This window comes from Carya illinoinensis, chromosome 16 (genome assembly GCF_018687715.1).
Source record: "Carya illinoinensis cultivar Pawnee chromosome 16, C.illinoinensisPawnee_v1, whole genome shotgun sequence".
In the NCBI taxonomy this organism is placed as follows: Eukaryota; Viridiplantae; Streptophyta; class Magnoliopsida; order Fagales; family Juglandaceae; genus Carya; species Carya illinoinensis.
The window spans coordinates 11,730,793-11,757,666 of NC_056767.1; the positions used below are offsets into that span (position 1 = coordinate 11,730,793).

Below are 26,874 nucleotides of genomic sequence, written 5' to 3' on the forward strand. Positions count from 1 at the left end.
ATAAAACCCAGGGGTCAAAAAAATGAAGTCCAACCCGTGTGAAAGCTCAGAGGTCTCGATTCTTTGTTTGTGGGTATTGTTTGTTCTCTTTTTGTTGATTCTATTCCATTTATATTGGTCTCCTCGGTATGGTTTCTTCGCAATCCCTGTTTCTCGCTTCCCATTGTGTATTTTTCGGTTCTTCTCGGTGAAGTGCGGTGGAGTTGTATGTGACGCGAGGGGCTTTTGATGCTCATTAACGGCAAAACAAAAGTTAAAGGAAAAAAAAATACTGTAGTAGTTAGATAGCCACTTATTATAACAGAATAAATATGATTAGCTATACAATATTGCTAACAGATTAAAGACTATGTTAATTTAAAAATAACAAAATGATAAACCTTATTTATAAATTGATTTAAGTTAATGTGATGCATGAAATTATAAATATAATTTTCTCGATCATAAAATAAACTTAATAATGTATTTTAAAAAATAAGAAAAAAATCCACTAAAACTGCTGATTTGATTATTTTATTTGTAAACAGATCATGATAAAGGTATCCATCATGCATCATCCAAAGTGTCCAAAGTAAATGAGGTGAGTTTTTGGTATTGGAAGAAGAGTATAAAATTTTTACGATCAGCAATATGATTTGCGTAAAATTCAAATTGATACTTTTACAAATATTTTTTTCTTAATAATTTTAATATAGTTTATTATGAATTTGGAGTTGAAATTTCAAAATTATATGTAATAAGATCTAACGTTTATTTATTTATTTTTTTAAAAAAAAATCACCGGGCATCTTATTTTTGTATTTCCCCATAGGACACAAACAAATTCAAAATTTTTTTAAACATTATTATTAATTTTGGAATAAATATTAGAGCATAAATTAAAAAAATAAAAATTTACAATAATGTAAATTTTATTTTTTCAATATTTTAAATTCTTAATATAACTTTATGTATAATTAAAATACAAAGTGAAAAAATTTAAATAAAGTTCTAGTAGTTAGATCTACATGTAACATGGAAAAAAAACCAGGCCCAATGCTAGGCCTGAATTCAGCAACAAAACCTAGCTCACCCACCAACCCAAAACATCAAAACGACGCTATTTTCATAACAAGAACTCTATTATGCTTACTTAATCCTATCTAGCATTACTCTATATATATATAAGTGATTATTTTTATGCTTACTTGCAACTTTGGCTTGCGTTTTATTATGATTGGCTTGCAATTATGCTTACTGTCTCTTCCCGGATTCCAATTCACTCTGGAACACGAAGAGCAATTCGCGCTGCAGGTTCGTTTCCGTAGTTGGGTCTTGTCCCATTGGTAAAACGGTTCATTACAGTCGTTCTTCGAGAATGGTTCCATTTTTTTTTTTCCTTGATTGTTGAAAATTATGGGTTTATTCTGGGTCGGTGAGGCTGACGATTATTGTGGGTTTACGGTTCTATTAATGTCTGTCACTTGCTTTCTATTCTTAGCACACTAATCTCGCCAGTACTTTGGTGAAAGTTTGGTTGTTACGTGGAGGGTTGGTCTAGACTATGAGGTTGTAGTGTATGAAGATTCGAACCGGTATTGTATTAGTTGGTAGGTCGTTCTGGGAGATAAAAGATTTTTTGGTTTTTAATTGAGGAATTGGATTTTTAGGTGTTTCTTGGAGAGTAGCTTGGATGATTCCTAGAGTTGGAACTTAGCGTGGTGCACTTTGTGCTCTTTTTGATCGACAACACAGGTAAGAACTTAAAGGTTTTCTTGGCGGGAAAAGATTGTTTTCTTGTTTATCATTTTATATGGGAACATTAGGTCTGTGATTTTGGCCGTTGGATGAGGAAAAAAACCCGGCCCAATGCTAGGCCCGAATTCAGCAACAAAGCCCAGCTCACCCACCAACCCAAAACATCAAAACGATGCCATTTTCATAACAAGAACTCTCAACTCAACCCATTCCTACCCCCAAAACGGCGTTGTTTCATTTAAAAAAAACAAATCCTAACCACAGTACTATAAATTCATCTTTTTTCTTTTATCTCTCTCTTCCATTCCTCCATTTGGTGCCGAGAATCCCAAGAAGCTCTCACAGAAGTCTCTCTCTCTCCCCATGTCTCCGTCTCTCTCTCATCTTTCTCTCTTTCTCTCGCTGTTAGTTGCTCACATTCTCTGCAACATTTTTTTTACCTCGTTTGTGTTTCTCCATGCTTCTCCTTCATTTTTTTTCTCTCTCCCTTCCATCTCTCATCATCTTTCTCTCTTCCTCTCTCTGTTATCTACATTCTCTACAACAATTTTTTTTTTACCTTATTTCATTTGGAAAAAAGGTCACTCTGTAAATTTGACTGAAGTTGTAAACTTTGCAACCACTTTGGACTTTCATTGTTATGAATAGAGAGAGAGTTTAATGAAGGAGGGCTCTACCCTACAGCTTGCAGCTATATATGCATTAATGCCAGAGATCAATCTTTCTCAATACAGTGATTCAAAATCATTCTTCTACAATAGCAGGAAAAATAAAAGCTCATCCAGTCCTCATTCTCTTGAGTTCCAAAACTTCTAATGCTTCCGTTTTCTCTCATGGCGACTCATTTTTTCCGATAAGCTTTTCCTTTTGAAACCCACCCAACATTCCTTTTTATTTAAACCTACCATCTCTTTAGTTCTTCAGTAATCCACAAATCCTTGCCAAGACCCGAACGTCAAGCTCATTCCTGTGCGCCACCACCCTCATTCTTGAAATTTCTGCATCGGAAACCACCACCAATAGGTGATGCTGTAAGCTCCTCCACGCCATGAACCAACACCTATTCTTCCTTGTCAAAAACAGAGCATTCCTCACACACAACCACACATGAACTGCATGGGTTTCTCAACCCATTTAGCTTGATTTTGCCACCACCCAACACCAGTTTTCACCGCAGCATACTTAGCCCAACCTCCATCACACGGTGTCGCCACTTCTGACCTCCGTCCAGCCAGCATCCGTCACACCCTTGGATGGTGCCTCTGTCTCCATGGTTTGCGTGTACCCACCATTCTCCACTGCCCATAGCCACCATGAGTGCCACCACGAGTGGTCCCCAACCCTCCACCGAAGCTTTCCCTCTCCCTTGCTGTTGATTTGCTCCCTCGCCTCATGGATCCTTCATCGAAACAAAAACTCTACCCCCTCCCCTCACGATATGCGTTAGATTAAATGGGTAAAAACGTACACAAATCAAGGATAAAATGAAAAGAAAAGTGTTAGATGAAAATACTGTTCTTCCCTCATTTGCATTTATACATGAGTTCTTCAATGAGTAGCCACGGTAGGGATGCACACTTTGCACACCCTACATGGCTGCTATTTTCATAATTGTCTGGCACAAAGAGGGACAACTTCGTAATTTACATGTTTACTTCTTACCCTAGTTCTAAAATCCATCCTCTCTTCACATTTTGCTCCGTCTCGACTCTCCACTCTCTTCAATCTGACGATCGACGCCGACGCCACCTCCACACCGTCGCAAATCGAGCCTCGTGTTGCTCCACGCCTTTGCAGATCCCGTTACTCCGTCCAAGCTCGGTCTGCTCGTGTTGATCATTCAGCTCCGTCGTAGCTCGTGCCTCTCCACCGTAGGTAGACGTCCACCTCCACACTCCACCACCCATTGTACGCCGCACGTAGAAGCCCACTCCACCCTAGTGTTGCTTGTTCTACAAGTATTTCTTGATCAGAACTGCAACAGAGCAAAGCTGCAAAGCTTTTGAAGCTTATTTCTCTACGATGGATTTGGCCCATTTCTTGCTTTATTAACAATGTTTTCAACATGGAAGAGTTTTGAAATCAGAAAATGAAGGCAAGGAAATAATAGGACAGCGCAAGCTTTAACCATGTTGAAAACATTGTTAAAGCAAACATTGTTAAAGCAGAGAAATAAATGGACAGTAAGTTCAAATCAGGAAACGAAGGCAAGGAGTTTGAACTTTTAATTTTGACAACGCGAAGATGATCTTTTAACGTTAAGGAACGATCAAATGCTAATGAAACTATCATTGTTAATCAAATGAAGTAAAGATGAGTTGAGATTATATTTTTATTTTAAAAAAAACTAGGTCGGCATTTTTTTGCTCTGTTTGAACTTTGGCTTGCATTTTATTATGATTGGCTTGCAATTTTGCTCTGTTTGGCTTGGATTTTTCCCTGGCTTGATTGTTGATGATCCGGACAGTAAGTTTGGCTTGCATTTTGCTCTGTTTAGCCTGCATTTTGTTTTGTGGGGGAGAAAATGGGCGACGCGGTGGGGGGAGATGGGCAAAGATTTGAAATGGATGAGAGATGAAAGTGAAACGAGAGAGGAGGTTAAAAAAAAATTACTTTCCACGTAAGTGTGTGTTGGCTCTGCCAAACAGTTGCTGATAGAAGACTTTTCCTTTGTATATACAGTAGATGGGTTATGCTACACAACACCCCAACACTCCACTTATTTTTTAATTTTTATTATTTTATTTTTTATCAAATATTTAATATATAAATAATAAATAAAATAATTAAATTAATTTAAAAAAAATAAATTCAAAAAACAATATTAAAAAAATATTAAAAAATAAAAAATGGATGGGGTGTTGGAGTGTTGGGGTGTTGGGAAGATTTATTCATAGTAGATAGATGAGTATCTACTATTACTCAATTGAAAAATAGGATTATTCTTATGCTTACTTGCTTCTGCACGTAATTCTATCAAAATAAAAGAAAAATGATCTGTATAATTTTATATCTTGGTGTAGTCATTTAAAAAAAAAAAAAATTGATTCAAGCACAAGATCCACATAAAAAAAAAGAAAATCTACTTTTTCTTGGGAAATCTAATTTTTTCAAATACGGTGCAGAATTTGTATACATTAAAATATGAGTAATATTAGATAGAATATATAGTCCTAACTCTTAAGGTATATAAGTCTCGCATATTTTCTTTAAAAAAAAGTGAGATCTATCATTTAAAAAATAATTTTTATTTTAATTATGAATTTATCCATTTTTTTTAAAAGAAACATATAAAATTTACACATTCTAAAACTATAAGTATCATTTCTATAAAAAAAAAAAAAAGTGTGAGCCCAGCGTGAGATCCACATAGAAAAATCTTGATTTATAATAAATCTCATTTTTTTAAAATAAATTCATAAATTAATATGACATCATATCATACGTTAAATCTATTTTATAATAAAAATAATTTTATAATCGAATACTACATTAAACCATATCAATTTATGAGTTTACTTTAAATACAAATAAATTATAAAAAAGTATATTTATGAAATTATTTTTATTATAAAATAGATGTAATGAATCATATAAAATTAAGTCCGGTTTATAAATTTACTTTTGTTATAATCCATTGTAATCGCATTTCTCTAAAATATATATCTACAATTACTCAATTAAAAAATAGGATTATTTTTATGCTTACTTGCAAACAATTTTTAAATTTATTTATTCTCTTTCTGGATTAGGAACGACTTTGATATCCCACGAAACCAGTCTTCTCCTCCCAGCTCAAGTTTTGGAAGCCCCAGCTGTGCATACAATCCGACGTGGCGTTTCTCCTCCTACTCCTTCTCCAAAGTCCAAACGATTTCCCGCTGGGAGAAACAGAAAACGAATCTTGAATCGTACTTATCCGGGGAATTAAATTCCGCCCAACATGGATAATTTAATTCCTGACGGGAATAAGTAGATTCAATATCTCTTCCCCCTGCAACTTCTTATTCTCATCAATTATTGTTAATGGCCAACGTGTGAATCGCGTCGCTTCGGGAATCCTATTTCTCTCCTTCCACCGGTCACCACTCCGTCCTATTTAATTTCACCATGCGTATTTCCAAGAAACCCGTTTCCTTTTGCCTCTCCTTCTTCTCTCCCACTGTCTCTTCCCGGATTCCAATTCACTCTGGAACACGAAGAGCAATTCGCGCTGCAGGTTCGTTTCCGTCGTTGGGTCTTGTCCCATTGGTAAAACGGTTCATTACAGTCGTTCTTCGAGAATGGTTGCATTTTTTTTTTTTTTCCCTTGATTGTTGAAAATTATGGGTTTATTCTGGGTCGGTGAGGCTGACGATTATTGTGGGTTTACGGTTCTATTAATGTCTGTCACTATGCTTTCTATTCTTAGCACACTAATCTCGCCAGTACTTTGGTGAAAGTTTGGTTGTTACGTGGAGGGTTGGTCTAGACTATGAGGTTGTAGTGTATGAAGATTCGAACCGGTATTGTATTAGTTGGTAGGTCGTTCTGGGAGATAAAAGATTTTTTGGTTTTTAATTGAGGAATTGGATTTTTAGGTGTTTCTTGGAGAGTAGCTTGGATGATTCCTAGAGTTGGAACTTAGCGTGGTGCACTTTGTGCTCTTTTTGATCGACAACACAGGTAAGAACTTAAAGGTTTTCTTGGCGGGAAAAGATTGTTTTCTTGGCGGGAAAAGATTGTTTTCTTGTTTATCATTTTATATGGGATCATTAGTTCTGTGATTTTGGCCGTTGGATGAGGAGGGACGGGAAATGAGGATTTAGAGCAGTTCATTTTGAATTTTTGATTGGATCAGGCAGGCCTGCCAATTATCTAAAATGTGAAAAAGTTGAACTATTAGCTATTCAGTTATGTTGTATGTGCATTATTTTTTATGTATACAAAAATGTGATTGGTTTTGTTTGTATATGGTGGTATCCATATAAAGGTGATGTATGCATAAATTAATCAGAAATTCAGAATAAAAGTTTTAGGTTCTTTATGGGGATTTTAGTGTGGGCATTTGATTTAGTATACGAAGTTTTTATTTTGTAGGTTTTGAAGTGATAAATTATGTATAATGTAGAAACATCAAATTCGGAGCTTTGTTGATTTAACTGATGATTCTTTTATTAGATGTGTGTTTCTTGGAAAATATTTTGTGTTGAAAATATTTTTTGGGAATTTGTAAAGGGTATGTGCATAAAAAAAATGCATGAAAAAAATGCATAAATGCATTATGTGGCCTTGACGTTTGCTATTATATTGATATCATTCTCAATCACCTGCAGAAGCTAATCTTTTGTTTACCCCTCCTCTCCCCTTGCTAAAAAGTATCAGGAGCAAGTCAATTGCAGGCTGGCCATCCAATGGACGAGAGCCACAGGACTTTCGTTGGTGATAAATCACCAAATGTTCCTATGGCAAGCAGTGATGGTGGCCATAAACCATTTATATGGTCATCTTCTGAAGGAGGACACGATATTGATATAGGAAAGCATATCTTTTGCAACAGATCATTAAATATGAAGAATATTGTATCTGTCGGGTTTGATATGGATTACACTTTGGCACAATATAAGCCTGAGACTTTTGAATCACTTGCTTACGAGGGCACGATTAAAAATTTGGTCTACAATTTGGGATACCCCCGTGAGGTTTGTCTATTGTACTTTGAAAAATTCTATTAGCAAGCCTTTATATTGATAAATATCTCACTGCTGATGTAGAAGCCTTCAACATCAGTTACATTAAAAAGTTATTGGTGTTTTGGCCTTCTCTAAAAAAAATTATAATGGGCCTACAATAAGTGGTGTGTTCAGCTTGTATGCAGCAGAACTCACTTTTGCTTATGTGCTTATAGTTCTAGGAAACATTTGATATCATTTTGTATAATTAATAACCTATGATACCTGGGTAATTTGTTTCAATTGATCGATGATATCTTTCAAAGGTAGATATGTTGTTGTCCATTACTTCTATACTTTTTATTCTCAAAATTGAACTATGTGGTTTGTTTATTAAGAAAAATGACCCTATGCAGTTACTAGATTGGTCGTTTGATTGGAAGTACATGGTGAGAGGCTTGGTACTTGATAAAAGGAGAGGCAACATCTTGAAGGTTACTCTTTGTTTGTTTTTCACAGCATTGTTTACTAATTTAGGTTTCAATGCTATTCTTTGTTGCAAAAACCTATGGAAAAGTGCTTCAGTTAATCATTATGTGCTTTATACAGATGGATCGGCATAAGTATGTGAAGGTAGCCTATCATGGGTTCAGGGAGCTGTCGAAGGAAGAAAAAGTTGGGACCTACGGGAATACGTTGTTACGGGATTCTTTTGATGAGCCCGACTATGCTCTCATTGATACCCTTTTTTCACTTGCTGAAGCCTACTTGTTTGCTCAACTGGTTGACTTCCAAGACAGAAATCCTGGAAAAGTTTCAGAGCGTGTTGAGTAAGAGTAGTGCTTATTTTATTCTTTTATCTGCTTTTTCTTTCAGCTTATTTGAGGATTTTTAATAACCATATAGTGGTCACTGACATGCGCTCAATAGAACATTAGTTTATACAATTATATCCATTCTACATACCTTTCTTTTTGCAATATCAATGGTCTATAAATTTCTTTTCCAGCTACGCTCATATGTACAAAGATGTTCGTGCTGCAGTTGATCTGTGTCACCGTGATGGAACTTTAAATCAAACGGTTGCAAAAGATCCTGAACGGTAAGAATTTGAGATATAATAAATGTCATAGCCAAGGGTGTTCTTAACTTCACATATACTTGACTGTTTTAATTACTGCTTACATTTATTTTACCTTATATATTTTCACTTGTTTTTTCTTTGATCCTCAACTAGATATATCAACAAAGATACGTCGATAGTGCCGATGCTCAAAATGCTCAGAGATTCCGGTCGTTCTACATTCTTAGTGACAAATAGGTATTGTTGCTTCTCTTAAAAGAACTTTTTGGACTGTTCTATCATTAAAATGGAGATATATAATTTTCTTTTATGTCCCGATCTATTGGTTCATTTGGTTCTTTTCTTCCTCATGTATGAACTACCAAATTTAAATTGTGGAAGTTACTATTTTTGTAAGAACACATGGTGAGGAACCTTGGTTGTATCTCTTACAGTTTATGGGACTATACAAACATTGTGATGAACTTCCTCTGTGAATCATGTACAATGAAAAGCAGTAACAGAATGAATTTTGACTGGCTTCAGTACTTTGATGTCGTGATCACCGGCAGGTACATATTATACTTGTAACTTTCTGTGCACTTTTCTAGTCTGTTATAATGTCCATCTTCTTTTTGAATTGTTCTTTAACAATTTAACTGGAATCAATGGTCTATTCAAAAAGTTTCTTGAGTTTTTTTGGGAGAGGCCACAAGATTTCTTCAAATGTATTTCTTGGAATTCCTTGAGACTTGTCTAAGCCAATTCAATTAGGAAAGAGGTAGCTTGTTTGCAGAGATTTGATGCAGTCATTAAGTTTTTAGGTTAAAAGCAAAGTTTTGTTTATTCGCTCCGTAATTTTACCTCTAATCTTAATGAGGCATTATCCATATAGTGCAAAGCCAGGCTTCTTCCATGAGGACAATCGCGCAAATTTGTTTGAAGTGGAACATGTGTCTGGAATGCTATTTAATACTGATAATGGCTCTCCTATGCCTCAGGTCAATATGTAATGTTGTTGGTTATATTGTCTAGCATATCCCACCCCTATATGATGTTTTTCCCCTTTTATTAGTTAAATCTTATGCTTTATTAACTAGGTGGGAAGTGCTTCGCCAAGATTATCATTGAAGGGGCTGAATAAGATGTGCAGAGTTTTCCAGGTATTTTTATTGAGATATTTTTCTTGATGTACTTTGAAGCTATTTATGACATAATAATGCGAACTTAATAGCAAATTAATTTTTAATTGTTATGTACTTTTCAAATTCAACAAAAGATTGATATAATAGCTGTTAAATTTCCAGGGAGGCAGTGTTGGCCATCTGCATAAACTTCTCTCAATTGAGTCAAGTTCACAGGTGAGGTGTCCTGTTAACATTGGCAGCAATAAGCAATTATGTTGAATTTACATGGTAAAAGGGTTCCTGTTATGAAATTGCATGTCTAATCACTCCTATCCTCCTAGTTGTAGAATATTATTCTCGTCAGACTTAAATAAAGTAGACTTAAACCTAATTAAAATAAAACAACAAAACAGGGTTTTGATCAATTTTTCCCTTTTGGCCTAAGAAAAAAGACCCACCAAAGTAAAGAGTTTGATATGGGGATTTTGTTAGCTTTGAAATTGTGATAGATTTCATTTGACGTAGTTTTTATCCTTAAAGGCAATAGCCGAGATGAGCTGTTGCTTCCTTCTAACTTTTATTCTTGTACGTTTAGGTACTTGAATTCAAATATAGTTGTATTTTGCAGGTTCTCTATGTTGGGGATCATATATATGGAGATATTTTACGGAGCAAAAAGGTTCTTGGTATAAATATGTTCTTATTTTCTTAAGCATTTTTTTTTTTCATTTGCATCTAGTTTGTATTTTCACTTCCTATCTTACACTTAATTTCTTAATGAGATATTAAAGGAGGTTTCAATCAAATAATATCATGGTCTTTGTGGTGTATATATGAAGTTTTTGAAATGGTATATTATTTGAAAATGTTAAATGTATTATTGTTTGGTTGTTGATTTATGCCCTTGTGAACAGGGTGGAGAACAATGCTTGTTGTTTCAGAGCTTGAGAGAGAGGTTGAACTGCTTTGGAAATTAAGGGATACACGCAAGGTGTTTATAGAATTAGTTATCTATTTTACTTCAGTGTGTTTTATAGATTCTCTTTTAAAAAAGTGCTTTAATCAGTCCAAGTGAAAATGGTTATAAAAGTTTTGTAATTGCGGTGGGGACAAATGTTCGGTCATATAAACTGCCTAGCTCACTTGAATTAGAGAAATTATGTTGTATAATTTACATTACATTTGTGCAGCAACTGAGATTGTTGCGGAATCAGCGCGACTTCATTGAAGACAAAATACATCGTGTGAAGTGGTCTCTCAAGTAACAATCTGAATAGCAATATCTTGGGATCAATCGGTCTTTCACAGTATATGTTTTAGTGAATATTCAATCCCTTTTCAGGTTTGAAGATGTCGATGTTGATGAGAAGCATAAAATGTCTTCTGCACTAGATGAGTTGGAGGTTAGGCCATTTATCTATAATGACATATGCCATAGCCAGCTTGAATATCATTATGTAAGAACTTTATTAATATTTTTCTTGTCTCCAATTGTTTCATCTGACAGTCTCAAAGGAAGCAAGTCCGATCAGCTCATCAACAGGCTCAACGGGAATGCCACCAGAAGGTAGGAAAATTTTTATCTGACTAATGTATTTCCAATTAGTTTATGTTTTAGTATTTTAGCATGGAGAACATCAATTGGGTTTTATACCAATGATGGTGATATACTGACATCTTTTTGTTTGCCAAAAACAGTTTCATAAAGTTTGGGGACAACTCATGAAGACTGGTTATCAGAACTCGCGCTTTGCGCATCAGGTAAGTTTATGCCCCTTGTCAGGTTTCTGGACAACTGTTTTGCAAAGCATTTTCTTATATGTACTGAGCCATAGCAGGATTATGGGATCTCTAGTTTTAGTTTTATCATTTGCTTTGGATGACTCTGCAGGTTGAGAGATTTGCCTGCCTTTACACTAGCCAAGTGTCCAACTTAAGCCTGTACTCCCCAGACAAATACTACAGACCAAGTGAAGATTTTATGCCCCATGAATTTGATATCATTCCAATTTGAAGCACGTTCACGCCCTGACAATTTGTTGTGCAGCCATTTTCATAGGATGACAAATTATTTGTATTCAGAAAGCCGAACATAATATTACTGAGAAAAGGGAAGCCCAAAAGTAGTGCCTCTTCAAAAGATCCCTTTAATGCCGCGAATCCCCCCCCCCCCCCCCCCCCCCCCCCCCCCCCCCTCTCTCTCTCTCTCTCTCTCTCTCTCTCTCTCTCTCTCTCTCTGTGTGCCTTCCTTAATGATTAGCTTCCATGTAATTTTGTAAATGGATTGGTCTGTATGATCACATTTGTTGTAAATCATTCATCAGTAAAAAAATAATTGTCAGTTGTGTAGTACCAAAGCTGCAGGCAAAATCTTTCGTGATGATAAAAGTGTGGGAAGACAGCCAGAAGCTTAGTTTCTCCCTCCCTCAATGATAATCATTTCACTTGGTTAATTTGTTCGCCACATTTGTGCAAAAACAGGAGCAAAGTGTCTTGGGTGGGAGTTTGGTGTTGGACAGATTTAGCCAGTGGCAAGTGTTTCTTTTACCATCATCCATCAAATGGCAATTCTTTATTGCGTGATGATGTATCTGGAACGTTCTCGATCACCATTTGGGTTGTAACTAAGCTGAGCCTGTCTTCAGCTCAACTAAAAAAACTCGAGCTAATCCAAATTAGAGATTTTTATTTAATCTTTGTTCGAATTCGATTCGGGATAAACTAAATTCTCAACTCGAGCTCGACTTCGAGTTATTTGAATTATGATATTGAATTTGTATAGCTAACGAGTAGAGCCTCTAAGGATTTATGAGATTTTAAAAATTTATAAATAATTAATATGTAATTAGTTGATATTTATTCATAATAATAATATATTATATGCCTACATAAATTATTAATAACATTTTGTTTTTTTAAATAAAAGCAAGGTCAAGCCTCTAGTTATTTAAAACCCTCACTAAGGTAGAGGAAAACCATGATTATAATGTTTCATCATAAAAATACATCAATAACGAATATATGAAATTCCCAATAAGTCTAGTCGAACAATACCACGAAGCCTTCCTTGCACCAAATCCTCACCAATAAAATCAAAAGATCTACCCATTGTGCCTTCTTTTGCCGAAAAATATGTTGTCATGTTAGCCTTTCTAAAATTATGTCAAAAGTGAATATTGAACAAATTAACAAGAGATTTTATTTTTCCACAAAAGTTCCAAAGAAACCAATATTTGCATATCCTTGAAGCTAGCCAACCCATCACAACACTTGAATTAGATTCCACCATAAATCTCTCAAACCAAGTGAGTGACACAAACGAAGACCATCAAGAAGAGCATAGCTCTCGGCAATAGTATTTGTCGCATGACCATAAAAGTGAGCAAAATCCAATATCATCTTACCCCTATAGTCCCAAAGGATGCCACCACCACCGAATCTCCCCGAATTTCCAATAGATCCACCATCAACATTAAGTTTAATAAAACTCATATCCGGCTATTTCCAAGCTATTAATCTTGGTAATTTTTCACAAACCGGAAGAATAGGACAATTAAGATCCTGCAAAATTGAAAAATCATTAGTGCACATCATTTTGAATTTCCGAAAGCTATTTGAAATATCCCTTAAGTTCACTTTCACTACTCTCAAAATGACCTTCCAATCAAAATTAACACCCTCCATCCGAGACGCACATCTAGCTCTCCAAAGAGCCCAAGAAATAATAATGGGTAGCACACCACGGATCCAACCAACCTGCGAAGTAGATGCCGCACGCCTCAACCAAAAAATCATCATCCCATCCCAAGTTAGAAGCCATGGCAACCAAATCCACAAATCGACTCAAAATAACTCCAGATTTTTTTTCAGCCCCTCCCCCTCACATAGGACATGGTCTAATGTCTCCATATTAGTCTCTGCACAGCAAGAACATTTTGATACCATCAAAAAACTCAACTGCATAATAGCCTCATCAACTAGTAATGATTTTCTTCTAGCCCTCCGACAGCAAAATGACATCTTATTGGGCACTACATCATGCCACAACCATATGCACCAAGAGCACAAATTCCCTTTTTTCCGCACAAGCTGCCACACAAATTTAGTGGAGAAATTACCATCAGCCGAAGGGGCCCAAACTCATTTATCCTCTCCCTTCTTCAACTTGATATCTGACCTAGTAATTTTCTGCACCAGCTGCTCAGAAACTAAGTACCGAAGCAGCACTACATTCCAACTGATTCAGACCAAAGAGACTTGAGCTACAACCCAGAATCCCTAATCACCGATATGCTCTCTGCCAAAATCCTCCTAGTCAGTTATCGAACTAAAAGCTAGAATTTTTGTTGCAAATAACCCATCTAGAATTTTTCAACACAATTGGCATTAATCGCATAATCCCCTTCCAGAAATGAGATCCCTTCCTCAGATTTAGTAGAGGAAAAAATAACCCACATATTTAGTAGAGAAAAAATATGCTTATCCCTTCTCCTCAAATATATGATAGCATATATCTATTTTGTTAGAAAAATACTCTATTTCCTCTTTCAAAAACATAACTTAAAACTAGTTTAATATATATACAGAAAACCTCTTCAAGAACCACGAGTTTAAAAAGAAACCAGATTGCAAAATAAAACAAGAAAATAGCAAGAATATAAACAATGATCAAATAAAGAAGAAATCAAAGAAAAATAAAAGTAAAGAAAGAACACAACCGATTTACATAATTCGACCCTAATGGTCTATGTCCATGGCAGGAATGGCCTTAGAGCTTTATTGATGATCAATATCCTTCACAGAGAAGCCTCAGAAATAACTAGATTACATAGCCCTCATCTCACAAACTAGAAATTGCATAGATTTTTCTCTCAATGAAAACCCTAGGCAAGCCCTAATTTTTCCCCTCTTTCAAGCTTTCTGTTGAAGCCTTTGAAATACCCGGATGGAATGAATCGAATGAAATTAGGTCTACAACAGATAAGTACATATTTATACAACATTACAGATGCCAACACGTGTCACCATCTTGCGGCTCAAACACTTGAAATTTATTCTAATGCAGATTACGAGTCACAAGCCCTTCACGTGATCAACCTGTTGAATCTTCACTACAAATCAAGGGTCCAAATTTATCTACTTATTCATATAAGAAAGAAAGACTATTGGAAAAGAAACAATAATAAATGTATTGACACACCAATTTACAAATCTCCACCTTGGCAAAACATTTATTGCCAAGTCCTTTTTAATTCTCATCATCGGCTATTCTTACATTGTCCCCCTAATGAGGACAGATTCTAGACTCCATACCAACTAAGTTTAGACAATATCTGAACTTAGACCAGGGGAGACACTTGGTCATCATATGTGAGGGGTTATCCACAGTTGAGACTTTCTCCACACTTATGACCTTAAATTCTATAACATCTCTAACAAAATGAAGCCTAATATCAATATGTTTGGACCTTTCATGGTAAACTTGATTTTTAGCTAAGTGTAGCGTGCTCTAATTATCACAGTGTACTGTAATATTGCTATTAAAAATATTTAACTCACTTGCAATACCCTTTAACCATATGGCCTCTTTTATTGCTTCAGTCAATGCTATATATTCCGCTTCTTTGGTGGACAAAGCCACAACAGATTGTAAGTGTGATTTCCAACTAACAGCTCTCTCAAATGCAGTAAATACATAACCAGTTAAGGATTTCCTAATATCTATATTTCCTACAAAATTAGAGTCTACAAAACCAGTCAACTCACAACCCTTTTCAACATTATTCTCAAAACTGAGACCTAAATTAGTAGAGCCTGCCAGATACCTCAATACCCATTTAATGGCCTGCCAATGGGGTTTTCCTAGATTACCCATAAATCTATAAACTATACTCACTGTATAAGTGAGGTCAGGTCTAGAATAGACCATTGCATACATTATACTTCCCACCATACTAGCATAGGGGATTTGATGCATAAAGCTAATGTCAGAATCTATTTTAGAAGCCTGATCAATCGACAATTTGAAATGCTGACCTAAGGGTGTGTTAACAGGTTTCACTTGTTCCATACCAAACCTCTTTAAGAATTTTAGAAATGTAATTTTTCTAGGACAGATATAGCACCCTAGCAGTTCTGTCCCTTACAATTTCCATTCCTAATATTTTCTTAGCAAGACCCAGTTCTTTCATTTCAAACTCTGATTTTAGCATGCATTTAACTTGATCAATTAAAATAGTGTCCTTACAAGCCACCAGTATATTGTCTACATACAGTAAGAGATAAACAAATATTCATTTTTTTCCTTGTAATAGACACAACTATCATAGCAGCTCCTTTTAAAATTATTACTAATTATGTGTGTGTCAAATCTCTTATACCACTGCCTAGGTGATTGTTTCAGGCCATATAAAGATTTTTTAAGAAGACACACTTGATTATTTTTAATTTCATTAGTAAAACCTTCAGGAGATTGCATATAAATTTCTTCTTCAAGTTCCCCATGCAGAAAAGCAATTTTAACATCTAATTGTTCTAGATGCAAGTTTTCAAAAGTTGTATAGGCTAGCAATAACCTAATTAAGTTATGTTTAACCACTGGAAAGAAAATTTCATTAAAGTCAGTTTCCTCTCTCTGTGTAAAGCTTTTAGCTACAAGCCTAGCCTTATACCTAGTTCCTTCTATTCCTGGTATGCTTTCTTTCTTCTTATAGATCCACTTGGATCCAACTACTTTAACTCCTTGAGGTTTAGGCACTAGAACCCAGGTTTTGCTCTTATTAAGAGATTCCATCTCCTCATGCATGGCATACATCCATTTAGAGGAGTCCTTACTTGTCACTGCCTCTTTATAAGATCTAGGTTCCTGGTAGACAACCTCACTAGCTACTGATAAAGCAAAAGCTGTAAGATCAGCTTGACCATACCTTATCGGTGGTTTAATAACTCTCTTTTGCCTATTTCTAACCAAATTATAAGAGCTAACTCCACCTCGATCTAGGTCCCCTGAAATTTCTTCCTCAAGGTTATTGCCTTCTTCAGTTTCAGGTTTAGGTTGAGTGTTAACCTACTCCACCTCAACTTGTAATCCCCCTAAGGACTTATCAACTTCTTGGTTTAGTTTTTCCTCCTGTACCCAAGCCATTTGTGACTCATTAAAGGTCACATCCCTACTCACAATACACTAATACATTCCAAGTCCATCTACCCAAAGTTTGTATCCCTTAACCCCTTCATGATACCCTATAAAAATGTATGTAAGTGCCCTAGGTTCTAACTTATCAGTTTTTGCATGTGCATAAGCAACACACCCAAAAACTTTAAGGTAGTCATAGCTGGGAGGTTTCCCAGACCATAACTCTTGTGGGATTTTAAACCCTATAGCAGTGGAGGGACACCTATTTATGAGGTGAACAACAGTCATAGCAACTTCTGCCCAGAAAGGTTTGGGCAACCCTGAATTAGACAACATACACCTTACCCTTTCTAAGATGGTCATGTTCATTCTTTCAGCTAAACCATTCTGTTGAGGGGTTTCCCTCACTGTCTTATACCTAAGAATTCCTTCCTTTTGATAGTACAGGTTAAATTCATTGGATAGAAACTCTAGGCCATTATTAGTCCTTAATATCTTCAGTTTTCTACTTACTTGATTTTTCACTAGGGACTTCCACTCCTTGAATTTTTCAAGCGTGTCACTCTTGTTCTTAAGGATATAAATCCAGACCTTCTTAGAGTAATCATCCACCAAGGAGAGGAAATAACTCTCTCCACTGTGTGAACTTACTCTTGCAGGTACCCAGAGGTCAGAATGGACATAGTCTAAGGTTTGTTTAGTGTTATGGATTGCTGACTTAAAACTGACCCTCTTTGCCTTCCTATAGATACAATCTTCACAGAAAGGTAAATTCCCTAGGTTCTGGACACTCAGCAACCCTTATTTTTGCAATTCTTAAAGGCCCCTTCGACTTACATGTCCAAGCCTCCCATGCCATACCACAGATTTATTCTCTATAGTGTTCTATATAGTAGATGCCTCCCCAACTACAGTTTTTCCAAGTAGTGTGTACAACCCATTTTTAATTACCCCTTTCATAATGACTAAGGAACCTTTAGCAACCCTAAGAACCCATGCCTCAGATTTGAAGGTGCATCTTGATAAATCACGCATGCCAAGAGAAATTAGATTTCTCTTTAACTCAGGTATAAACTTGACCTCCCTCAAAACTCTTTCAATACCATCATGCATTTTAAGTCTAACTTGACCCTATACCTATGATTTTGCAGAACTTATTATTTTTCAGGACTAATGTCCCCCGTTTAAGTCAGAGAATATTTCAAACCAATCTCTGATTGGGCACATATGAAAAGAACAGCCAGAGTCCATTATCCATTCTGATTTTGAATCAACTTCACTTACAGTGAGTACCTCAGCACTCTCATATCCCTCTAATACCACAGAGACATCCCATGCCTCTATGGGTTTATTCCCTAGGTAGTCTTTCTTTTAGGGCAATCTTTCTAGAAATGCCCTTCCTTGTGACACTGAAAATATTTAAAATGTTTTCCTTTTGACTTAGACCTAGACTTCTTGTTTGCCCCTCTTCTCTCTCTTTTCTATTCTACCCCTAACAAACAAACCTTCCCCATGATTTTGTTTGGTGTCACCTTTGTTATGTAATTCCCTAGTATGAAGTATAGATTGTACTTCATCTAGAGTAAGTGAGTCTCTATCATACATCATGGTTTCTTTTAGACTTATGTATAAGTCTAAAGAACTCATCAAGAGGATGGCCTAATATCCTCCACCTTAATGTCTATATTTGCTAGGTCTAGGATAATTTTATTAAACTCATCCAGATACTGCCCTATTAGAGTCCCAGGGGTCATCCGAAAAGTATAAAGCTTGGTTTTCTTGTGAAGTCTATTAGCTAGGGATTTATTCATATACAGGTTTTCTAATTTCAGCCATATACCCGCAGCAATGTCCTCATTAGCCACTTCTCTCAGGACTTTATCCGCAAGAGAGAGGATTATGGCACTGTGAAATTTTTGGAGAATGTCCTTATGGATAGCCTCCTTTTCTTCCTCTTTCGAAGAAGAACCTTTTTTTTCACACCAAGGAGGGCATCCTACAATCCATGTTTGACTAGCAGTGCCCTCATCTTGATCCTCCATAAGCCGAAGTCATTATCCCCAATAAACTTCTCTATATCAAACTTCATGGTTCCCATCGAACCTGGGCTCTAGATACCACTTGTTAGAAAAAATACCCTATTTCCTCTTTTGAAAACAAAACTTAAAACCAGTTTAATATATATACAAAAAACCTCTTCAAGAACCAACGAGTTTAACAAGAAACCAGAATACAAAATAAAATAAGAAAATAGCAAGAATATAAACAATGATCAAATAAAGAACAAGAAATCAAAGAAAAATAAAAGTAAAGAAAGATCACAACTGATTTACGTGGTTCAACCCTAATGGTTTACGTCCACGGCAAGAATGGCCTTAGAGCTTTATTGATGATCAACATCCTTCACAGAGAAGCCTCAGAAACAACTAGATTACTTAGCCCTTATCTCACAAACCAGAAATCGCACAGATTTCTCTCTCAGTGAAAACCCTAAACAAGCCCTAATTTTTCCCCTCTCTCAAGCTTTCTGTCGAAGCCTTTTGAATACCCAGATGGAATGAATCAAATGAAATTAGGTTTACAACAGATAAGTACATATTTATACAACATTACAGATGCCAACACGTGTCACCATTTTGCGAACACTTGAAATTTATTCTGATGCAGCTTACAAGTCACAAGCCCTTCACGTGATCAACTTGTTGAATCTTCACTATAAATCAAGGGTCCAGATTTATTTACTTATTCACATAAGAAAGAAAGACTATTAGAAAAGCAACAATAATAATTGTATTGACACACCAATTTACATATTTCATGTATGATTTCCACATACCAGTATATAAAATTTTTAAATCTTATCGACTAATTATTTACATAGGTATATGTATATGTTTATCAATATATGAGTAAGCTTTAATTGAGTGGAACTAATGAGTCAACTCGGACATAAACGAATGGGTTTTAATGATCCTTAGCCAAGTCAAGTTGAGTTTAATCGGGTATATATCATTTACTAACCGAGCAGATATTTGCTTTCATAGACAAACCTTTTTTTGACAAGTAAAGTTTGATTCGAGTTTAACTGAGCGAGTACTAAGCAAGCTCTCGAACAGACTGATTCATTTACAGCCTTATCACCAGTAGTCATGCCCTCTATATACTCTGTTTAATCGTCTATCTTGCACATGCTCTTTATTTAGATTTGAATTGATGAATCTGTTAATTAATTGTTTGTATATCAGATGCATAAACATGGAACTTTCATGATCATTTTTGTATCGACATAATCAGGTTGATATCACCCAAAAACTATGTGTATAAGGTTTTCCTTTTCTTTGAGAAAATTTAAAAATTAAGATCTTAAATATTTTATGGTTGACCTTCAAGAAATTATTGAAGTAAAATCCCAACACTTAGGTTCTGGTGTTTGTGAGGAAGACATCAGTATTGTTTGTAGTGTCCAAGAAATGGAACCTGACAAAAGTTGGCTCTTTGCCTAGCTTAAGGCGATGAGATGTGAATTGGGAAGGAATTAATATCCCCCCACCTTCATATGGGAAATATGCTTACCTCCTCAGGTCTTCTTACTTGGTCTACCTCCTCAAATCTACCTAATCGGTCCTCTTTCTGGGGCCTGTCTGTCATGAGCTACCTCCTCGATCTAGAGTTGCTTGTCTACTTCCTCTAGTCTACCTCCCCGGCATAGCTGCTTCGGTTTACCTCTATAGTCCACCTGCTTTGGCCTACCTCCTCTGGTCTACCTTGCTCGTAAAGTTTCATCTGGTCTACTTCCTTTGGTTTATAATAACAACAGTGCTATTAAACCCCAACACTTCCTTTGGCACCTGGAAGGCTGGAACTCCGAGAATATTTGTGTCATGGTCCAAAATCTGGATAACTCCAAAAGAGCCTGGCAATCTTGCATGCTGAGGGTTGTATTCATAGCATGTTGTAAAAATATTTCGTCTTTTTGCTTTTTTCAGAGACAATTATCATATCTAAATAATGGTTACGCATGCTAGAAGATGTAATCAACATGTTCAAATTCCCAACAAGAAACAAATGTTCATCAGAAACATCGAGTAGCTTTCCATTACTGAACAAATTCGAAGTACAACAATGCCCTATTTTGCACAGGTTATTCTTCTTTTTCTGCTAAGAAAGACTCAATAGTCTCCCACAAGAAGAAATTCTAACATCTTACAATCATATCTTACACGTATGGGATCTATGAGAAAGCTTCCATAGCAGAGAAAAAATTGCAATTTGCTTTCATAACAAACAAGCTTTCAATATTTCTAAGTCTGGTTCAATTTACAGGACCCCCTTCATTGGATATCTTCTGTCGGCGTAAAACAGCATTTTCCCCACCAGGTACTCCTCATCAGATCAGTCAGCAGACCACATATCATTAGATGGCTTTGGACCACATATCAAAGGAGATTGGAAAAGGTTGCTGTTTGGGAGTGCTGTTGAGCAGCCAGGCAGGCAATTGTGCAGTCCCCAGTATTATCAACAAAAGGCAACAAACACTCACCTCTTCAGCTAATGTTCATCTTGCCTCTCTAGGTCTAGCATTTCAATTGGTTCAGGGAAAATTTCACTGGATAACCTTTTATTTGAAGATGAGTGATCATGTCCGCCACTTCCATGAGAATTTACTCTCCCAGACTGTCTCGAGCCACTGGTACCAGTATGGCCGGGATTGGTGGCACCGTCTGATGAGCTGTGCTGCCAGCTACCAAAGAAGGCAAAACTCCAAGAGCTCGATGACATTGTTCGCATCCTCACAGAGGTAAAACTCTCCTCCCTGACCACCTTCACAGGGTTTTCCAATGCTTTGAGGACATGTTTCATTGGGGGGCGCTTGGAAGGCTTGGGGTTGAGGCATGACCTGGCCACAATTGCCATAGCCCATACCTCTTCCAATAGATCCTCATCTATGATCAGAGATGGGTCAATAATTGTAGTTACCAGTTCCTTGTCAGATGAGCTGATGTAAGGAAGCATTTGTTCCAGCCACTCTCTTGTAGCATCATCATCTGATTTGCTGATGCCAAGCTTACCCGTTACAAGCTCAAGCAAGACTTTCCCAAAACAGTAAACATCATGGGCACAAGTTGCTGATGATGAGCCTGTCGATTGCCAAAGAAATGGGAAAAAACACTTGTAAGTTCTCTTTTCTTTTCCAAATATTACATAGTTGAAAGATAGAAAAATATCTGAAATGGCACATTTATAAGACGTCTTAATCCCGCCCCGTGGGGGGGGGGGGGGGGGGGGGGCTACCACTGGGTCCCCCAATACTTTTTTATGATTCTTATAGAGTCATCATTGTTTTTTCATGAAGTGACCTAATTTTTTAGCCTTCTAAATATTAGCCTCGAAATGACTATACAACTAACAAGATAGCTTTCCATGTGAAAATTATGAAAACTAGATTGCGTACTAGAATGGAAGATGGGTTTCTAGTAAATCAGTTTATAGCTTATATTGAGAAAGAAATTGCTAAGAATTTCAAAATCGAGATGATCATGTATAAATTTTATTCCATGAAAGGTCATCATTGGGCATAATTTGAAGAAAATCTTGAGCTGCCTGTTAAAATATTTTCCGTTTATGTCTATAGCAAACTTGGAAACTTTAGTATTGAAAGAAAAGTTTTACATAAATACACACATTACACTACACAGAGCCACAGAGGGAGATTATGTATAATTACATGCTTAGGCAGGTTGGCCCCCCAATAAAATATTGAGTTTTGCTAGGCACAAGCAGATTTTGTGTACCAATTCGTGCACTGATGACTTTTTTTTTTATTTCCGTGAAAATTATTTCCGTTTTCAATTCACACCGTTTTATTAAACATATACCTTACATATCAATATCGGTGTGCAAATTGGTACACAAAGTATGCTTGCAAGAAGATTTTTCCTAAAATATTTGTAACTCTGAGTCTCTGCCCCTATACATAGCCCAATATCCACAGGAACGAGTAGGTCAAGATGATCAACCAAAGAGGAAGCGGGTCTAATTATATTTCTGTATGTTAAAATAGGAAAAGGAAATAAATTGCATCCAGAAAATATAAGTGAATACACGTACCAGAAGGACCTTGTTCAGAAATTCTGCACAGGACCAAAGAGGAATAATGTTACAACAATGAACAGAATTCAAAACAAAAGAAACATATTTAACCATGGAAAGAAAAGTAACAAAAATGAAAATTCAAACAGAAAAAAGATTCAATTAGATTCCCAACTAATTAGCAAGTCGTTTGGATTAAACATTCTTTTTTTTAAGTAATTCATTTCATGGCGCCAAGTGATCAAAGTATTTGCATCTCTATATAGAATTACAGTACATGCAGGTTATCAAACTGCCTGCAACAAAGTGAGAAGATGAATGGATTCAGTCCCACCCCTGCTTTTCTATAGACACATTTTACAGATACAATATGTTATTAAATATTGTCATTATCTTATTATGATTAATTATCTTCTCAAAGTTTTTAAGACAAAATTTTTCTACATCAACCAAATCTCAAGACATGCCAACTTGTGCAGCCAATGACACTCTTCCAGAGCATATTTATACCAGGTTATAAATCTCAACATATGTTCGAAGGAAGAGAAGATTCATATTTTTTTCCTTTTGTACTTTTTTGTGAGGGGGGTCTTGCAGGTGCAATGCACAGCTTGAATCATGCAAGGAAATTCATATGCAAGTGAAAATGCAAGGAAAATATTAAGTTCATAGTACGTACTGGGGCTTCCGCCAGAACCTTGCGAGCACATTGTGGCGAGAATCTCCTTCCTGGACATGAACCTCGCTCAAACTTCCAAGTCTCACTTCAAATTTATCATCAAGAAGTATACTGCTTGCTTGAATATCTCTTCAACAACCAAAAATATGATTGGAGTTAGTATTTCCACCACTGGGTATAATGCTTCCAGATAAATCTAGAATAAAAAGACAAGCTTAAAAAGGAATTTATACTATATCAAAAATCAAAACGTGTCTGGAATTTACTGAAATGCAAGCATGTTAAAATTATCAATGATAATATTGTTAATCGAAATTGCCTAATTGAAAGCACATGAAAAGGATCACCACGAACTCATGTTAGAATTCTGATGAAGTAAAGACATCTTCACCAGCATATATTGCTAAAACTATATGCATCACAAGGCACTAAAGGTCTAATATAAAATCATTTTTTAGGGCTCCATGTGGAAAAGCAACTGTCACGTGCAAAATAAGAAAACAGCAATTAACAATTCAAATCTTCGGACCTTGTCATTGATCATTAAGACAGCATCCCTATTATATTCAGCAATGTCATTTGTATGTACGAAGAGAGAACAATGATACCCATAAGCAAGTTCAATGATACCTGTGAATAATGGGAGGGGTGCATTCATGTAGGTAAGCTAGGCCTTCGGCAGCTCCTGTTGCAATTTTCAACCTTGTAATCCAATCCAGAGACTGGAGCTTTTCTTCCTTGGAATTTGTAACTCTGTGCAACGAATTTGCCAAGTCTCCATTTGGCATATCTTTGTAAACCAAAAGCTTCTCATTTTCATGCTCCAAGCAGTGCCCCAATAGTGGGACCAACCTAGTATGTGCAACCTTGCTGAAGAACTCCAACTCAATCATGTATGATTCTTTCTTAAAGGAACGCAAATCTACTCTTTTGATGACTACAGGGACCCCACCAACCAAAAACCCGTGGAAAAGGTCTCCAGAGTGGCCATGTTTAATAAGATTTGCTTCACTAAAATCATCAGTGAAGAGCAGCATGTTCTCATACGTAAATGATTCTCCCAGACATATCATAGAGACAGGATCCTTGGGTAGCGAAGGCAAGTCTCCTTCTGTCACAGACCCTACATTTGCAGTCCCTCTTTGATTTTCGACGCCTTTATCACACGTTCTTAGGATAAGTACCGTAACAAATACTAAAAGCACTATAAAACCAATCCCACCAAATAAACCCACCCTTATGTATATCGATCTTTTGTTTGGCTTTGAAGTTTCTGGGGCTTCAAAACTCAAGCCTCTCTCATTATAAAACTGTCTACACTCCTCCAAACTCCTCTGCCCCGGCACCTGAAGACAATTTCCATCCAGAGTAGCTTTGGTTTGACTGGCATCAAGTACCATGCCTTGGAAATAGTTATCTGACAAATCAACTAAACGAAACTTTCTAAGAGACGATAAGTTTAGAGATCCATACAATTGATTGTTTGAGAGATTGAACACGGCATCTGTGGCTTTAATGTTTGAACTAAGACTCATAAACAAATCATCCGGCAATGGACCTTCCAGAACATTATGCTCAACATTCATCCTCCGCAGACTTCTCAACCCTCTCAAGTCCACGGGCAATGACCCGGATAAAGAATTCTTACTAAGATCAAGTTCTACCAATTGAGAAAGGCCGCCCAATTGAAGGGGTATTGAAGAAGCGAAACTATTATCAGAAAGGTTCAAGTATTGAAGATTAGAAAGTTTACCCAGACCAGCTGGAATCGACCCAGATAAGTAATTTGAAGAAAGGTAAAGCTTTGTAAGAGCGCCAAGAGAATCAAAACTAGAAGGCACTGACCCAGTAAGTGTATTCCGGGAAAGATCAAGAACTAACAGTTCCGATAACTGTCCCAATGCAGGAGAGATGGCACCGGCAAGACTATTACCAGACAGATACAAATAGTTCAGTTTACGCAAGTTACCGAGGGACGGAGGAATCGGGCCAATCACCGAGCATGACCGGAGATCTAGCCGTTGGAGTGCATTAAAGCTATTGCCGAACCAGTCGGGAATAGTGCCGGGAAGCGAAAACCCAGAAGCATTGAACTCCTGCAAGAGGGTCAAGTTGGCAAGGGAATCCAAAGCGAACTGTGGATTCTTCCGCCCGAGACGGGTTCTTCTCAGCCCGGACACAGTGATCCCAACCACCCGGCCATTCTGGCACTGGACACCGACCCATATCAAGCATGGGTCAGCCTTGAGGGGCCAGTCTTTGCTCCTGAGCCCCAGCGACGACCGTAGCTCGAGTAACGCTACACGTTCGACGTGGGAGCTCAGCCTCACCTGTTGCCGAGCTCCCGCACACCGAATCAATACGAACATGAATATCGCCACCATCACCAGAACTCGTCGAGCTTCTTCCATGGCTGTTTGTGATAATGTCCCGTTAATGTTCACCATGATCCACGGAGGTCCATCTTTGACTCTTCAGTGAAGAATTAATTCGGCCACAGGCCACTTTGACTGAAAAACACTTAATATCAGTAATAATAACACTAACAATAAACGCTTATCCATGGTTGCTCTGTAAAATTCTTTTACCTCCAATCACGAGCTCCGATTCTGCATTCGATACTGTACCTCTGTCCAACACCCGACAGCATTAAGATTCGTGTCTCTTTCTCTCGCTCTTCATTTTTGGTCCAAATTAAGTGATCTTAGAAGGCTTTTGCAGAAATCTATGTCCCAACTGTCAGTGCTCTGCACTGCAACGCCAAAACAATACAGGGTCGCTTCAAGAATCACTCACAGGAAGCTAGCAGAAAAACTGGGACTTGGGGTCCTGCTCAAAGTTGTGAGGTGCAAAGCTTGGAAGTGAGTTTTAGCTATGGCTGCCCCCTGGCTAGGCTTCTGAGTTTATATAATGCTGAAGTTCACTTCCAGCTAAAACACTGCCAGAGAAAAGGTTAAGGCAAGGTAGGCCACGCTTCTTCACCGCCCACGTATGAAGAAAACTGTGGTGAGTGTAATAGCTCATGTGGATGTGACACAAAGTATTGTGTCTGATATCTCTGACTATTCTTGAGGGTTCTTCCTTCATTATTGATTGGATCTTTTGAATGTATTTGATGACTTAAATGGTGTTTTCTAATCAGTGATTTGTGATGAATTATTGGTTTCACCTCTAATTAAATGAACTTTAATCCTTTGGAATCAGGAATCAGCCTTAATAAATTTTAGAGAAATTTTCATTTTTCTACTAAATGGATACTAATACATATGACAATTTTTGCAATTGTTAACAAACTTAAATTGAATCAACTTAATCGGTCTGAATTGAACTATTTTTTAGAATCATACTCCTTAACAAAAAAATGATTTACAAATCACCTTTTACCTATTCTT

At 36.7% G+C, this 26,874-nt stretch overlaps 2 protein-coding genes across 6 annotated transcripts; one reads left to right on the top strand and one right to left on the bottom strand.

Moving 5' to 3' along the window:
* The first annotated feature begins 5,481 nt into the window (after window positions 1–5,481).
* LOC122299865 (5'-nucleotidase domain-containing protein 4-like) lies at window positions 5,482–11,930 on the top strand. Of its 5 annotated transcripts, none has more exons than XM_043110337.1 (18): window positions 5,482–5,956; window positions 6,318–6,402; window positions 7,096–7,418; window positions 7,805–7,882; window positions 7,998–8,218; window positions 8,398–8,490; window positions 8,626–8,709; window positions 8,907–9,023; window positions 9,347–9,452; window positions 9,552–9,614; window positions 9,759–9,812; window positions 10,207–10,264; window positions 10,493–10,569; window positions 10,769–10,839; window positions 10,921–10,981; window positions 11,086–11,145; window positions 11,277–11,339; window positions 11,470–11,930. In XM_043110337.1, the coding sequence occupies exons 3-18, from the start codon at window positions 7,131–7,133 to the stop codon at window positions 11,590–11,592; spliced, it is 1,617 nt and encodes a 538-aa protein (XP_042966271.1). In that variant the 5' UTR covers window positions 5,482–5,956; window positions 6,318–6,402; window positions 7,096–7,130; the 3' UTR covers window positions 11,593–11,930. The 5 variants fall into 5 exon arrangements, with proteins under 5 accessions (XP_042966271.1, XP_042966272.1, XP_042966268.1 ...); XM_043110338.1 differs by having other exon boundaries at window positions 7,102–7,418; XM_043110334.1 differs by lacking the exon at window positions 6,318–6,402.
* Window positions 11,931–20,781: 8,851 nt separating this feature from the next.
* Window positions 20,782–26,414, bottom strand: LOC122299148 (probable LRR receptor-like serine/threonine-protein kinase At2g16250). The gene is made up of 5 exons (XM_043109151.1): window positions 26,071–26,414; window positions 24,113–25,992; window positions 23,483–23,611; window positions 22,822–22,844; window positions 20,782–21,851 (listed from the first exon to the last, which is right to left on the bottom strand). The coding sequence occupies exons 2-5, from the start codon at window positions 25,927–25,929 to the stop codon at window positions 21,262–21,264; spliced, it is 2,559 nt and encodes an 852-aa protein (XP_042965085.1). The 5' UTR covers window positions 25,930–25,992; window positions 26,071–26,414; the 3' UTR covers window positions 20,782–21,261.
* Window positions 26,415–26,874: the final 460 nt, after the last annotated feature.

Bases quoted from the DNA above. Each gene is read 5' to 3' on its own strand.
- LOC122299865 (XM_043110334.1), top strand. From the start codon at position 5,848: ATGCGTATTTCCAAGAAACCCGTTTCCTTTTGCCTCTCCTTCTTCTCT. The intron at 8,710-8,906 runs GTATTGTTGCTT...TATCTCTTACAG, and splicing joins ACATTCTTAGTGACAAATAG to TTTATGGGACTATACAAACA. The intron at 10,265-10,492 runs GTATAAATATGT...CCTTGTGAACAG, and splicing joins ACGGAGCAAAAAGGTTCTTG to GGTGGAGAACAATGCTTGTT.
- LOC122299148 (XM_043109151.1), bottom strand. From the start codon at position 25,929: ATGGTGAACATTAACGGGACATTATCACAAACAGCCATGGAAGAAGCT. The intron at 23,612-24,112 runs GTATCATTGAAC...TGGTTGTTGAAG, and splicing joins ACCCCTCCCATTATTCACAG to AGATATTCAAGCAAGCAGTA. The intron at 21,852-22,821 runs GTACGTGTATTC...GGCAATCGACAG, and splicing joins TTCTGAACAAGGTCCTTCTG to GCTCATCATCAGCAACTTGT.